Source organism: Typha latifolia, chromosome 2 (genome assembly GCF_019914945.1).
Source record: "Typha latifolia isolate L0001 chromosome 2, TyphaL0001v2, whole genome shotgun sequence".
NCBI lineage: Eukaryota > Viridiplantae > Streptophyta > Magnoliopsida > Poales > Typhaceae > Typha > Typha latifolia.
In genome coordinates, this window is record NC_133087.1 from 3346980 (window position 1) to 3361160 (window position 14181).

The 14181-nt window shown below is 39.5% G+C and overlaps 3 protein-coding genes across 3 annotated transcripts; 2 read left to right on the top strand and 1 right to left on the bottom strand.

The window, feature by feature from the left end:
- Positions 1-54: 54 nt before the first annotated feature.
- Positions 55-5016, top strand: LOC140781309 (uncharacterized). Its single transcript, XM_073127244.1, has 7 exons — positions 55-503; positions 1100-1235; positions 2116-2197; positions 3023-3198; positions 3472-3609; positions 3693-3832; positions 4371-5016. Exons 1-7 carry the CDS (start codon positions 386-388, stop codon positions 4610-4612), a joined length of 1032 nt encoding a protein of 343 aa, XP_072983345.1. The 5' UTR covers positions 55-385; the 3' UTR covers positions 4613-5016.
- Positions 5017-5439: 423 nt separating this feature from the next.
- Positions 5440-7225, top strand: LOC140782132 (histone H2A variant 1-like). The gene is made up of 2 exons (XM_073128546.1): positions 5440-5622; positions 6655-7225. Exons 1-2 carry the CDS (start codon positions 5509-5511, stop codon positions 6949-6951), a joined length of 411 nt encoding a protein of 136 aa, XP_072984647.1. The 5' UTR covers positions 5440-5508; the 3' UTR covers positions 6952-7225.
- A 4688-nt stretch (positions 7226-11913) lies between these two features.
- On the bottom strand, positions 11914-13699 carry LOC140782876 (UDP-glycosyltransferase 73C2-like). Its single transcript, XM_073129724.1, has one exon. It carries the CDS (start codon positions 13532-13534, stop codon positions 12023-12025), a length of 1512 nt encoding a protein of 503 aa, XP_072985825.1. The 5' UTR covers positions 13535-13699; the 3' UTR covers positions 11914-12022.
- Between the last annotated feature and the right edge of the window lie 482 nt (positions 13700-14181).

Below are 14181 nucleotides of genomic sequence, written 5' to 3' on the forward strand. Positions count from 1 at the left end.
GGACTCGAACCATGAAAAAATCATAATGTAGGGGCTTTTCTGTAAAGTTCTATTATATATAATATCGCTTGATCCTTTCTTCTCTTCCTTTCATTCTGATTTCTGACTGTAGTTTTTATTTTTATTTTTTATTTTTAAGCGTAAAATGGAAGTACAGAAAATTAGATTTCCCATTTACTAGTATTTGATCTTCGATCTCTTTATTAAAGGGGCTCCTTCTTTGCTCAAATTTTTACTTCTCCAAAGGGGAGTTCTTCGATCTATCGGATTGGGTCTAGGATTAGGTTTAGGGTTATTTGTAAGATTTTTTTTTTTTACCTCTCTTGATCCCAGATCTCTGTGGTGGGATAGGGTTTTTGGGTGGTCCAATTTGTTCCGTTGGATCATGGAGAAGAAGAAAGTAGCAATTCCGCTCGTGTGCCACGGGCATTCGCGGCCGGTGGTGGATTTGTTCTATAGCCCTGTTACCCCTGATGGCTTCTTCCTCATTAGCGCAAGCAAAGGTTAGAAGTTCTCCTTTTGATCTCAGGATCGATATAAATGTAACTGTTTATTGAGTTCTTTTTTTTTTTTCTCTTTCTTTTGTGATCTCCTTTGTTTGACAAAAGTTAGAGATTGTAAATTTTTGATATCGAGACGAACGCATATACGTGTGGTTGATGCCTTTATGGGCAAACGAACAAGTGGGTCTTCTACTGTTGCAAGTAATATATAGACATTTCAGTATGAAAAATGAGATCTTTTTATTTGTTAATGCTCGGAGTTATGAATCTGCTCTGGTAGAAATGCAGCAACAATTAAGAGACTCTTTGGTAGTATACAGAGATAATGGAGACTGGAGAGCATGAGTTGAATAAATCAACTCGATGAGTAGTTATATTTCCTGCTGAGATCATAACTTCCACTTGATTACTAGGTTGAGTGACTAGTTTTTCTTTAGCATTACTAGACAACGAGACCTTTCACTAAAAAGTTTTTATTGAACATCCTCTTTACTTTTCCTTGTTTTGCAACATCAATCAGAAAGATGGTGATATTCTCTTTCTGTGTATTCAGTAGCACATGTAGGTTTCTTATTAGAAATGCTTCAACTTTGCAGATGCCAACCCCATGCTTAGAAATGGTGAGACCGGGGACTGGATTGGGACTTTTGAAGGGCACAAGGGTGCAGTTTGGAGTTGCTGTCTGGACACGAATGCCTTACGTGCTGCCTCAGGATCAGCTGATTTCACAGCGTAAGATGTTCTATTTGTTACATCAAGACTGTTGGTATGGGTTGAAACTTAGCTTTTATGCTCACACACCCACTTTGCCACCCTTCTGATTTTGAGGTCATTGATATTCACCCAAAAATGACTTTTTGATGTTATCCTGTTCTGATGGTTTTTTCTTTTTCGTTTTCTTTTTAAGTTTTCTCTCAACAACTGAAGTTTTGTTTCTGTTTTCCTGCCTTTTGTTGACTGCTGATCATAAGTGTTTATGTTTTTTTAATCACCCACTGTTTATCCAATAGGTGGTTGTTTTGGAAGCTTTTTCTCATTTGATTTCCCATTATTTGCCCTGAATTGCTTGGTTTCTCATTATCTCTATCTCTGAAGACGTTTGCATCCTTTATCACCCACTCTTTGTCAAGCATGTCCGTCACATCATGGATTCTTGGGGTTTGATCACCTTGGAAAGGTGGAACATGACCCTATTCTTTATGAACAACATGATGAGTCAAGTCTAGAAACAGTCATCAACATATCGATTGAGTCAGTCATAAGTCGATAGATACAACAGTCATCAACTTTCTTATTTGTTTCATCCATCTAATACATCAAGTCTTCAGTCAGTGGTTAACTGGAGTCAAATTTTGAAAAGCAAGTCCGCTTCTTTCGAGTCTTCTGCCATATGTTCCGCTCACTTGATACTCTTTAATACGATCCATCATATAGAATAAGAGTTTAAGTCTTATTTGGTTTTGTATCCTTTTTTAATGGGACGAACACATGTGATGGGGAATGATCTTAGTTTCTAAGTCGTTAATATGAAAGTATTTTTATTTGCTGAATGTTTGCATCATAGGATGTTTGGCCCTAAAGATTATTCTGATTTTTTTTCTTCACTCTGCAGTAAAATATGGGATGCAATAACTGGCGATGAACTACACTCCTTTGAACATAAGCATATAGTCCGTGCATGTGCCTTCTCTGAGGTAACGGAGTAGTATTTTGATAATGTGGAAGTTTAATATTTTCTTTTGATATCGATGAAAACTTATATTCTGCTTGCTCATTTGATGACATATATACAATTTTATTGGGTATCACATTCTTATCTGGCTGATATTTGCAGCAATTGTGGGAGTGAGCCTTCATGATGCATGCGATATGTCTACTTATTCCTCTTTTCCCTTGACGAACATTTAATTCTGCATCCAGTCAGGATAAATACTAGTGATCCACGCATATGATCTCCCTCCCTAGATCATGTAGGCGGGAGCCTCATGTACTAGGACACTCTTTTTTACTTGTGCATCATTATGTTTTCTGTAATATGAAGAAAATGATGCTCAGCATTTGACTAGCATGACTCATGTTAGTTCATTTGATATATAAAATAGCATGATGGTTTCTATGAATTACTCTCCTGAGTTTAAACGATTGCCTTTTCACTTGATGCGCATTTCAATTATATTTCCTTCTCCTGTCTGTGAGTTCACCTTGATAATGTACCTTAATCTTAGTTTGCCCTTGCTTGGACTAGATGACTGCTATTTTGATTATATGATATGATGATGTTTGAGCATATATCTTCAAGCAGCTGACAAATTGACTTCTGAAGTATATAAGATTTTTTGAGCTTCTCAAGCAGATTCCTTGCTATTATATTATTGTGGGAGTGCTAGCTGGCCTGTCCTTTTATATGTTCTGAACATTAAGATAAACCAAAATTTATAACAGATCCAGTGGACCAATTTTATCTACCAGCTTCTTTCCTCAATTGGCTCCATCTTTGATCAAGTTTTCTACTCCTGCAGGATACTCATCTGTTACTTACTGGGGGAATTGAGAAAATTTTACGTATATATGATCTGAATCGTCCTGATGCAACTCCGAGAGAAATTGATAAGTCACCTGGTTCTGTTAGAACTGTTGCTTGGCTTCACAGTGACCAAACTATATTAAGTTCTTGCACTGATATTGGTGGTGTAAGGTGTGTTCATTTACACTGATCTGGACCACCAACCCTCTGTCCTCCTCCCTCTTCCCTCATCATCCTTCTTTATGAGTACTTTTGTTATTCTTTTACAAGTTGGTGATATTACTTATTTGGTATGGCACTGTCACTTTTTGATGATTTCATCTTGAAATGTTATTAGTTAAGAATTTACGTCAAAAGAGTATGTCAAAGTTGGAATCATGTAAGTTTTATATCTCAGTCCCTTGCGTCCTTCCTCTGGATCTCATTTTGTTTACGAATGTGCAGGTTATGGGATGTGAGAAGTGGGACAATTGTCCAAACTCTTGACACCAAGTCACCTGTCACTTGTGCAGAAGTTAGTCAGGATGGTCGGTACATCACCACTGCTGATGGCTCAACTGTCAAATTTTGGGATGCAAATCAGTAAGCTACTGTGTTACTTTTCACTGCCACTTATTGGAAGGAATTTTCTTTTGTCAATTTATACCACCTTGACTACTCTGCAGTTTTGGAGTTGTGAAAAGCTACAATATGCCATGCACTGTGGAATCCGCTTCACTTGAACCAAAGCTTGGGGCAAGATTCATTGCTGGAGGAGAAGATATGTGGATACATGTCTTTGATTTCCACACTGGTGAAGAAATCAGTAAGTTTTGGGTTCCCATAGTTACTCTTGAGTTACTCCCATCTAGATTGAAATAATGATGAAGAGGATATTAAATGTACAATGATTGGACATATTTGGTAGATATTCTAATAACCCTGAAATTACGAATTGTAGGTTTAGGGTTAATTTGTAGTTGGCTGTTAATTTTTCTACTAAAAGAAGACATCGAGCAGTAAAAACCTAATAAATAGTAATGCTCTTATAAATCTGAACTGTCTACAATATGCAGTGGTAGTTTGATATTAAATTCCTGTTCCCTTGTTATCATTCTATTCTGTAAAGTTTTCTTTGTGCAGAATTTAAACATCTGAATTCTGAACCAGTAGTAAGAACAGTCATTATTCTTGGATAAAATTTTCCATTTTCCCAGTTCATCATCTGAATGATATCATCTGTGTGATTCTCTGTTAGTCTGTAAACTCAAGCCTGGACCTATAGCTGGTCTCTCTTTCTATAGCTTTCTTTCATGTACTATTTCATTATAGCGTGACTGATGATCGTAATTTGATGAACACAGCTTGCAATAAAGGTCACCATGGGCCTGTTCACTGTGTTCGCTTCTCGCCTGGTGGTGAATCATATGCCTCAGGGTCTGAGGATGGCACCATCAGAATATGGCAGATGACCCAGTCCACCACTGATGAGAAGGAAACACTCAATGCAAACGGGTCTCCCGGGAAAATGAAGGTTGGAGTGAATGAGGTGTCCCGCAAGATCGAAGGCTTTCACATATCCGAGGATGGGCAGACTGAGATATAGGATACTATCAGATGCCTGGTGCTGCTGCGAACATGGTATAGACAAGGCTGTTCCCTTTGTTGCTCTTCTTCACTCCTAGCACTGTTTTGTATGTACTGGGTGTCTCGTGAGACCGAGGATCACCTGTTGGTTTGGAATAAACCAGCCAAGGATTTCTGCAGGTGTTGGGTGTAATGATTCTCTACGTAGAAAGCTTCAAAACCTTGTGCTCTCTGATTAAAGGTCTGATTGGTGGAGCCTCATCGCTATTGCAGTCTTGTTAAATCTGGCATCCTTGTTAAGATGCTAATAATTATCTGAATTACTGGAGAAAAGAAAGTTTACTCCTTGAATCTTGTTGCTGTTCTAACAGTGGTCTGTTAAACTGATACAATGGAAAAAAAAATTTCAGGTCTTCATTGCTATATGCTTGAAAAATGCTATCATATTCTCTTACACGTGTTATTGTTTTCTTCTTGTGTAATCTTTTTTTGATTTTGTGCAAATTTTATTTTGGCTGCACGATTGCTTATAGGTTTGAAGGACAATGATTATTGATATTAATCTCATGGTTGATCGTCTGAGGAAAAACTACTGTGGATTATTTTTTGTTTGCTTCAAGTGTTGAGAAGATAAAAGGTAGTTTCTTGGAATACCAAAACCATCAGTTTTACCTACCGCAGCGGATCTGATTAGTGCAACTCTTTTTGTACCCGAAACCCGAATACCTTCTTCGGAGTTCGGATCACTCGGGTGATCCGGTCTCCGTTGGTAATTTCTCGCAGAAACGAGGATAACTTCGACGCAATGTCGTTCGACTTTCTCTAACCCCCCCCCCCCCCCCCATCATCTCGATCCTTTTCCTCCGCTCTCTCCCCCCTCTCTTCTCTCTCTAGCAGCCAATTGTTGGCCGCAAAATGTCGGGAAAAGGCGCGAAGGGTCTCATAACGGCGAGATCGTCGGTTCCCAATTCGGGCAAGGACAAGGACAAGAAGAAGCCCACCTCCCGCTCTTCTCGAGCTGGCCTCCAGGTCTCTCTCTTGATGTATTTGATCCTGTGAAGCCTTGGAGTCTTGGAGACGTTCTTGGGTGCATCCAATTACGTAGTATTTGTCGTTTTGCCGTCAAATTTAGTGTTGGTCTTGTTCATATGTGTGATCTCGGATAGCGAATTTGTTATCTTGTTCAGTAAACGGGACTAAGTTTACAAGAGATTTATAGGGAATGTTATGCTATTGGCAAGCTGACATCTTGCATGTTATAACATTTAAGGTTTAGAAGGTTGGCGGCTAAGATGGTTTCAGGCAGTGGTAGATATTATGCTGCAAATGTGATCAGAAAGGCAGACCCGTTTTAAATTACAAAGCTTCAAGGAGAAGTGACTATATAGAATTTAAGGGTGTACAAAGATGAAACTGAAAAAAATGCAGAACCAATTTGATGCATACAGACTGATATGCTCCAAACTAGATGAGCATGATGTTACAGAAGGAGAGAAAGATAATGACTTTAATAGGTTACGTTACAAAGTCTATAATGATTAATAAAAAAATGAAAACTGCATTTAATTGTCTATTAAGGCCTATCTATGTTAATTATGTCAGACTGTTTCATCCAAACAAAATGCGCAGAGGTAGAAGTAAAGGAAAAGAGGATCTTCATATATGACAATTGTATATATCTGTTAGATAGTAGAGGTATCCTTGATTTCTAATAGTTCTCTTTCCTTGACACTTCAATTGGACCTCTGTAGCTGATCCATTCTTGTAGAGCTGTTCATAGTGATTGATTTCATTTAACACTGTATTTAGTTGTATCTTTAAATCTAATTAGTTCAATCATTTTTTCCTGGTTCCTCACGACAGTTGTTTCTTCCGCAACATACTGCACATATCTATTTATAGACACACATGTGTATGTATGTGCATGTATATGTGTGCTTGGGTAATGGTTGCATGGATTCAGCATAAAATCATGTTATTGAACATTACTCTTACCTCAGGACTTTGTTTGGAACTAAACTGATAGAGCACTCTTGCTCTGTATTCTTTGCCTTCCAACAGTTTCCAGTTGGTCGTGTTCATCGACTGCTGAAGTCTCGAGTTGCAGCAAATGGGAGAGTCGGCGCGACAGCAGCTGTATACTCTGCTGCTATTCTAGAATACCTGACAGCAGAGGTATTAGAACTGGCTGGGAATGCAAGCAAGGATCTAAAAGTTAAGCGCATAACTCCGAGACATCTGCAACTAGCAATCCGCGGGGACGAAGAGCTGGATACTCTTATCAAGGGGACTATAGCTGGAGGAGGTGTGATCCCTCACATCCATAAATCTCTCATAAACAAATCTTCCAAAGATTAATTTGATTTCCAGGATATATTTATAGTGGCAATGTCGTAAGACCATGATGAAGTCCTGCTTGCCTGAGTCTTCTTATTGTAAATGTGAAACTTATCTGGATATTTTGTATTTTGTTCGAGTTTTTAGCGGATCCTCGAAAAAGAATACCTTCCGAGTCAGCCCAAAAACTGCAATAAATCAGACAATATATGTAACGAGTAATGCTGTGCTTAAATGTTGAGACATTGATTAATAAGTTATGTTATAAATTGGAGTTTCACTATTGCCAAAACAATTTATAAGCTTATGAGGATATTATATTGGGTTAATTACGTTAACACCTCGTGAACTACACTTGATTTTCACGGAGACCTCCTAAACGGTGAGCCTGGCTTGCCGGAAGTCGAACCCGCTGCCTCGGCCCTTGCCCTCACTGCCCTCATCCCCATCGTGCTTGCCTTCGCCGCCCGACCGCTGTCCTCGTCGCCCTCCTTGCCCACTCTCATCCTTTGTCTGATTTGATTCCTCCATCGTGTGTGATCTTGCCCGTGCCGCATCACCATCCTCGGCCACCCTTGTTCACACCGCACTGCGCTGCCCTCAACCTTGGCTAGACATGATCATCGGGTGAGCCGGGCCGGGTTCCGGCTGTGCTTTTGGGGTCAACCAGTCTTAAATATTTATTCACGGCCGGATCCATCAATTACTCGGGGCGAACTGGATTCGGACCGGACTAAAATAGTCTAACCCATTACCGCTCAGCCCGTGAGAGATCGAGCCAAGTAGGGCAGGCTCCGCCTCAATATAGGGAGGGGATTTGGGGGCTCTAGCCCCAGTCATGCATCAAGAACTCAAATGTCTATAAACATTAAAATTTACTAGCTGATCACTCGTCACAAATGCATATTACAGCAAGACCCACAGCCTCACCTTCACCAACTAAACAAGATAAGCATAAGAAAATGGGTCCTTCTACAGAAACAATTCTAAAATTTTTTTTATGGATAAATGGGCGTGTCGGCATTCTTTAGCGACGTTGTGATCTCATAATAGGTGGATCAGCAAAGGGACCATTAAGCCAACCTTTGGCTATGGATTCATAAGCAGCTTCAGTTAAGTGAATCCCATCCCAACTCCAATGTTTTGTTGGGTCCTCACATGCTGCTGAACCTGGGTCACCACATTTGTATGTAAGGTTGAAGTTGTATATGCCTTGACCTCCTGCACCACAGGAAGCTTTTGGTAGCTGTTTGTGAAATCCTGCAAATGCAAAGGAGAATTGAGTCATTTCCCTGCAAGATATTCATGCCAACTATAAGTATAAATTAGTGCTCTTAGTTTTCCTACCTTTTAAAGATTTTGATTTAGCCTCCGGATTTGAGCTACTACTGATGTTTTCTTCTTTTAATTCTTTGAGAATGAGTGGGAGAGAGAGAGCGAGAGAGTTTCTTTGACCAATATACTGTGTGTACTACTAGAGAAGATGATTAAAGAATGACCAAGTGGGATCTTCTTTATGATAAAGCAAACAAGTTGGATGGAACTGCAACTACTTAGAGGGCAGATCGTTTAGCGGGCTGAATGGGCGAGCCGAACGGGCGGGGTAGGGGGTGACCTGAGTCATTTGATCAGATCTTGTTTTGGCTGCCCTCACCTTCACTGCTCGTGGTTGCTTGTGACCTTGCCCTCCTCGACCGCCGCAGGTGGAAGCTCTTTTTTAAGGCCAACAAATAGTGCTTCAACGCTGCCCCCTCGATATCTTGGCTGACTCGTGCTGGATACTGCCAATGCTGAGCCGAGGCAAGGGGGAGGAGGGGAGCATAATTAAATCTTATTTAATTATTCTAATTTAATTTAAAAAATTAAAATAAAACTATATTTAAATATATTTATTTAATTGAAATACATAACGACTAATCAAAAAGTGACATTAAAATTTTTCTAAAATTTAAGGTCAAATTTATAACCTAAAAGAATTAAAAGTTAGGTATAATTCAAGATGTGTCGGCATAATTAATCCTATTATATTTATCTTGTATATATATATATATATATAATTAAATGGCTCTCAATTGTTTAATATGGGATTTGATCGAACATCATGTTTGTTGCTGTATGACTGACTTGAAACAGTAAATATTTTCAATAATAGTTGATTAGCTATTACAATTTGATTTTAATAAAGAGATTAAATACTTAAGTTTAAATCCAAACCAAGCGCAACAAGCCGTGGCCACCGCTTAAACCCACGTGGCCACAAGCAATGGTTGGTTTTTAATTGTGATGCCGTCCTTGATATTAGAACCACTGATAGATGCTCTGGACCAAATTACTCTTATGTTTTTTTCTCCTCCCTCATGTTGAGTTTTTCAATACTACCTGCCACATGTCCATCTAGGTTTTTCTTGGGATCGAGCTATCATATTCTGTGCTGTTTATGTTAAGAGATTTCTTTAAATATTTATAATAAAAAATGATATAGTAGGATTCGCAATTATACAAAACCTTATTATGCAGGGGTTCTTTTACAAAAATCACTATACTAGTACTCAGGAGTTCTTGGGGGTATAAACAAGCCGAGAGTAGAAGAGAGAGAGAGAGCTCACTTGCTCAGCTAGTCTACATAAGTCTACAACTGCCACGCAATCCATATCGCCGCTCTTCAATCTTCATGTATTTCCATAATTAATTTACGGTTTGAAGCAAGCCTTACGACAGTGGTTTCTTAAACTATCAACAACCCTCAAATCAGCTGGATTTCACCAATCTTGGTCGGATTATTCATTGTTCGTCCGAAATCGTTCAGGTAGATTCACGGTATTACTGGTTTATGTTAATGATGTGATCTTGGCAGGAAACAATTTGGAAGACATCACTGATACCAAGCAATTTCTTTCAAGCCAGTTCAAACTAAAGGACATGGGGCAACTAAAATACTTCCTTGGCATTGAGGTTGCAAGGTCTAAGCAAGGTATTGCATTGTGTCAGAGGAAATATGCCTTAGAAATTCTTGAAGACACAGGTTTTCTTAGTGCTAAACCCTCACGTTTTCCAATTGATCAGAACTTGTCTAACACAAACAAGTGGTGAATTATTGCATGATCCATCCCAATATTGGAGACTTATAGGGCGGCTAATATACCTCACAATTACCAGACCAGACCTTGTGTACGTTGTTCACATATTAAATCAGTTCATGGACAAGCCTAGACCACCTCATCTTGAAGCTGCACACAAGGTCCTGCGGTACATCGAACACACACCTGGCCAAGGGATTCTTTTACCTTCCAAAGGACCACTAGAGCTGAAAGCATTCTGTGATGCTGATTGGGCTTGCTGTAAAGACATAAGAAGATCTTTGATTGGATATTGCATCCTACTTGGACATGCACCAATCTCTTGGAAGACAAAGAAGCAAAGTACAGTGGCGCGTTCAAGTGCGGAGACAGAATATCGTTCCATGGCTACTACATGCTGTGAGGTAACTTGGTTACAAAGTATATTAAAAAATTTGAATGTGTGTCAAGCTCAACCAGTTAAGCTGTTCTGTGACAACCAAGCTGCTATATATATAGCTTTGAACCCAGTTTTTCACGAGCGCACGAAACATATAGAGATTGATTGTCATGTAGTTCGTGAAAGGGTGCAGAGAGGAGAAATTAAGACAGCATATATCCTTACCGGTGATCAACTAGCGGACTTATTCACCAAGCCATTGAGCTCGACACAATTTGAGGCATTGCTCAACAAGTTGAATGTAATCAATATACATTCCAACTTGAGGGGGAGTATTAAAGAAAAGAATCTGATATGATCCCTTAACTGATTATGTTAGTCAGCTATGATTATGTTAATAACTGTTAATAGATATCCGTATATAGTGGGATTTAAATCTTAGGCCATGAATTTTGAATCTAATGTGTACACATCCTGTATAAGGCATGCAAGCTGATTCATTGAATGTAATAAAAAGAAAATCTTCTTCACATTCAAATTCTCTTAATATATATATATATATATATATATATTAATTTACCTACATAGAGAGATTGAGTGTATCATTTCAAAGGCCCTTTCCTGGGCATCATCGACACGTGGCTGAGTCTATTCTACACTCCCCGTCAATATTTTAAGAGAGTCTCGAGCTATATTGGTCCATAGGTTCCATCATTAATAATATTAAATATATAACTAATAATTTAATAATTATTAATTATCCATACCTGTCGTCGTCAAGCAAATTATACTGTTGGACGTAAGATTTACTTACGATCTTCTACAAATTTTGGTCAAGAGATTTTAGAAAAGATTTTTGTGACCAACAAATTATTTAATACTATATTGACATTTGATAAAAAGAAAAGTCTCCCACCTAACATGCTTAGCTGGTCACTATCTCTTCCCTGTGTAGACTGTAGAGAGAGAGAGAGAGAGAGGAATATTATAAATAAATAATTTGAAATCGATATTATAATTGTAATTTTTTAATTAAAATAATATTAAATTAAAAAACTATGTTCCTGCCATTCATTTGCCGTCTCAAATAATTTATTAGACGACTTAGGTTAGGTTGGCTTTATCATGCACTACAGGAAGTATGATCGAATTAGTCTCAGAGCATTCATGCGACAAGAGTAGTCAAATTTAGACAGCTACGAAAATGATGCCAAAGAGCTCACTCTCACAACTTGATGATATGATCGATATGTATATATAACATGTCCACTCTTCCGTGTTGAACTTTTCTTTCCACTATGTTTAATTTCTAGAAGCATAGCATTTATATTCCATTACCATCTTTTCTATCATCGAATTAACTCTGTGACAAATATGAGGTTGCGTCGTACATTAATTGATGGAAGCCTATCATAAATATATAAAGATATAATTCGAAGGTTCGTACATTAAATAACCTTAATAAAGGTTATAAAAATTTATTTTCAGGGGATAGAAAACAGTTCCCATAGCCTGTGTAAATATGACTAACATAAGAAAGAAGACTTTTATTATGACAATATATCATCATAACTGAGGACAATTCACTTGGAACATCCAAGAATATGCACCTACTAGAGAAAAAGTGTCTAAAACTTTAAGCCAAAAAATCAACACTTCCATTTAACAGACATCCTTGCTTTCCAGATTGCTCCATAACAAATTGGATCATCTCGTTCATATTCACATAAGATGAGCCTCCCTCCTCCATTGCCTTCTTAGCCTTCTCCCCAAACTCCTTGGCTCTCTCCCTCCTCTCTCTCCCTTCCTCCCCTCCGTCCATCAACCTTGACACAGCCTCCTCTATGTCCTCGCTCTTCACCACCTCTGCAGTACTACTATCCACACCCGTAAAGTAACACGGAGACTTCACCCCAAGTGAAACTCCCACTCTTAGAACATCCACTACCAACTTCTCATTAAGGAACTGGTCGGCAAAATGCGGCCATGTCACCAATGGAACTCCATTAGATATCGACTCGAGCATCGAGTTCCACCCGCAGTGTGTCACCAATCCTCCGACGGCCGCATGCGACAGTATCGCCAGTTGCGGCGACCATCCCTTGACTATAAGACCTCTCTCTTTTGTCTTCTCCTCGAACTCCTCTTTTATCCACTTCTCCACCTCAGGAACCATCTCAGCCTCCTTGATCACCCATATGAATGGCTTCTTAGATGCCTCCAGTCCACTTCCGATCTCTATAATTTGCAAAGGTTGGTGCCTCGCCAAGCTACCGAAGCTAACATAAATCACAGAGTTTGCCTCTTTTGTGTCAAGCCAAGTGATCACTCTATGTTGGTCTATGGCAGCTATGTTACCTCTCGTAGCCTTGCTATCAACATCCTTGTTATACAAACACAGAGGCCCAATTGGCCAGACCTTCTTCCCTAAAGACTTAGCATATTGTTCGATAAAGGGATGCTCTAAATCATCAAAAGTATTGATTAAGATGGCATCCGCCGTCTTCTCTGCTTCTATGCAGTCGTCGCACAATTTTTCCCACCCAGACTGGTTAAAGAAGCCAGGAGCTTGGAGTTTGTTGACCTCGACGCGAACGGGCAAGTCCGGCACGAGGAATGGCTCGAGCTGATCTACTATGAGCTTGTAGAGGTTATGCCTCATGATGTTATAATCGCAGAGCACGTAGAAGCAGGAGGGGCCGTGGAAGACGAACCTCGGGATTCCAAGTTTGCGAGCCACCTCCATAGTCCACGGGTTACAGCCGTCCGATATGATGCAGGTCGGGTTCGGGTCTTGGGCGAGGATGTAGTCTTCTAATGGGGACTGGAACGAGCTCATGGCGTCGAAGAATGGCTTGAAGGTCTCCTGGTCGGTGAGGAGGTCGACGTTCTCGCAGCCGTCGGGGATGCCAATCTCTTTGCAGGGGAAGCGGAGCTCGACGAAGCGGATGGGTAGGTTGGATCGGCTGACGCGGTCGATGATCGGCTGGATGCGGGCGGCGTTGACCGGGGTGGTGATGAGGCTGACGCGCGCGCCGTGCTCGGCAAGGAGCCGCGCCATGTCGACCATGGGGATCATGTGGCCTTGGGCCACCAAGGGGACGAGCACGAAGTGCGGCTTTGCTTCCTCTTCTCCAAGGCAAACCATCGTGCTCGATCGGTTGCTTGGTTTGTTAGATCTCCAAACTAGTCACTGGTGTATATGGAGTTTGCAAGTCTTCTGATGGAAATTTATATATTATACACGTAATATTTTGCTATTCTTATCGTTAATATAAGGTATCGGAGTGGTTCTACTAAATAAATATAGATTTAGAGAGAATACGAAGTAAAGTTCAGGAAGTACAGTGGATTTTATATATTCAATTTGGTAATAAATTTTTAAAGTAAAAAAAGGCACGGATGACATTTACAATTTAACCAAAGTTTTATGGAGACATAATGATATAGAATAAAGTTTGTGTAATTTTGGTCTAAAAATAGGGTAACTTGTATTTTAATTATTAATTTAACTTATAGATTTTATAACAGCCATAATATTTTGAGATAGTGTTTTAAGTAATTCTTGTGGTGGAAACTAGGTAGAGTTTGTATGGTAATGGTATCCGTGGACATCAAAGGATGTCCAATTTATGGCGTGACGTAAGCCCCGATCCGAGCTATTTTGTCGGGTTTATTGAAAGTTATCCATATGGAATCGCAATAATTTGAGGGGCATGGAGTAATTCACATGAAATCGGAATAAATTAATCCAGATAAAGCGGAACGTTCCAAGATCGGTCTCGGAATGAGCGG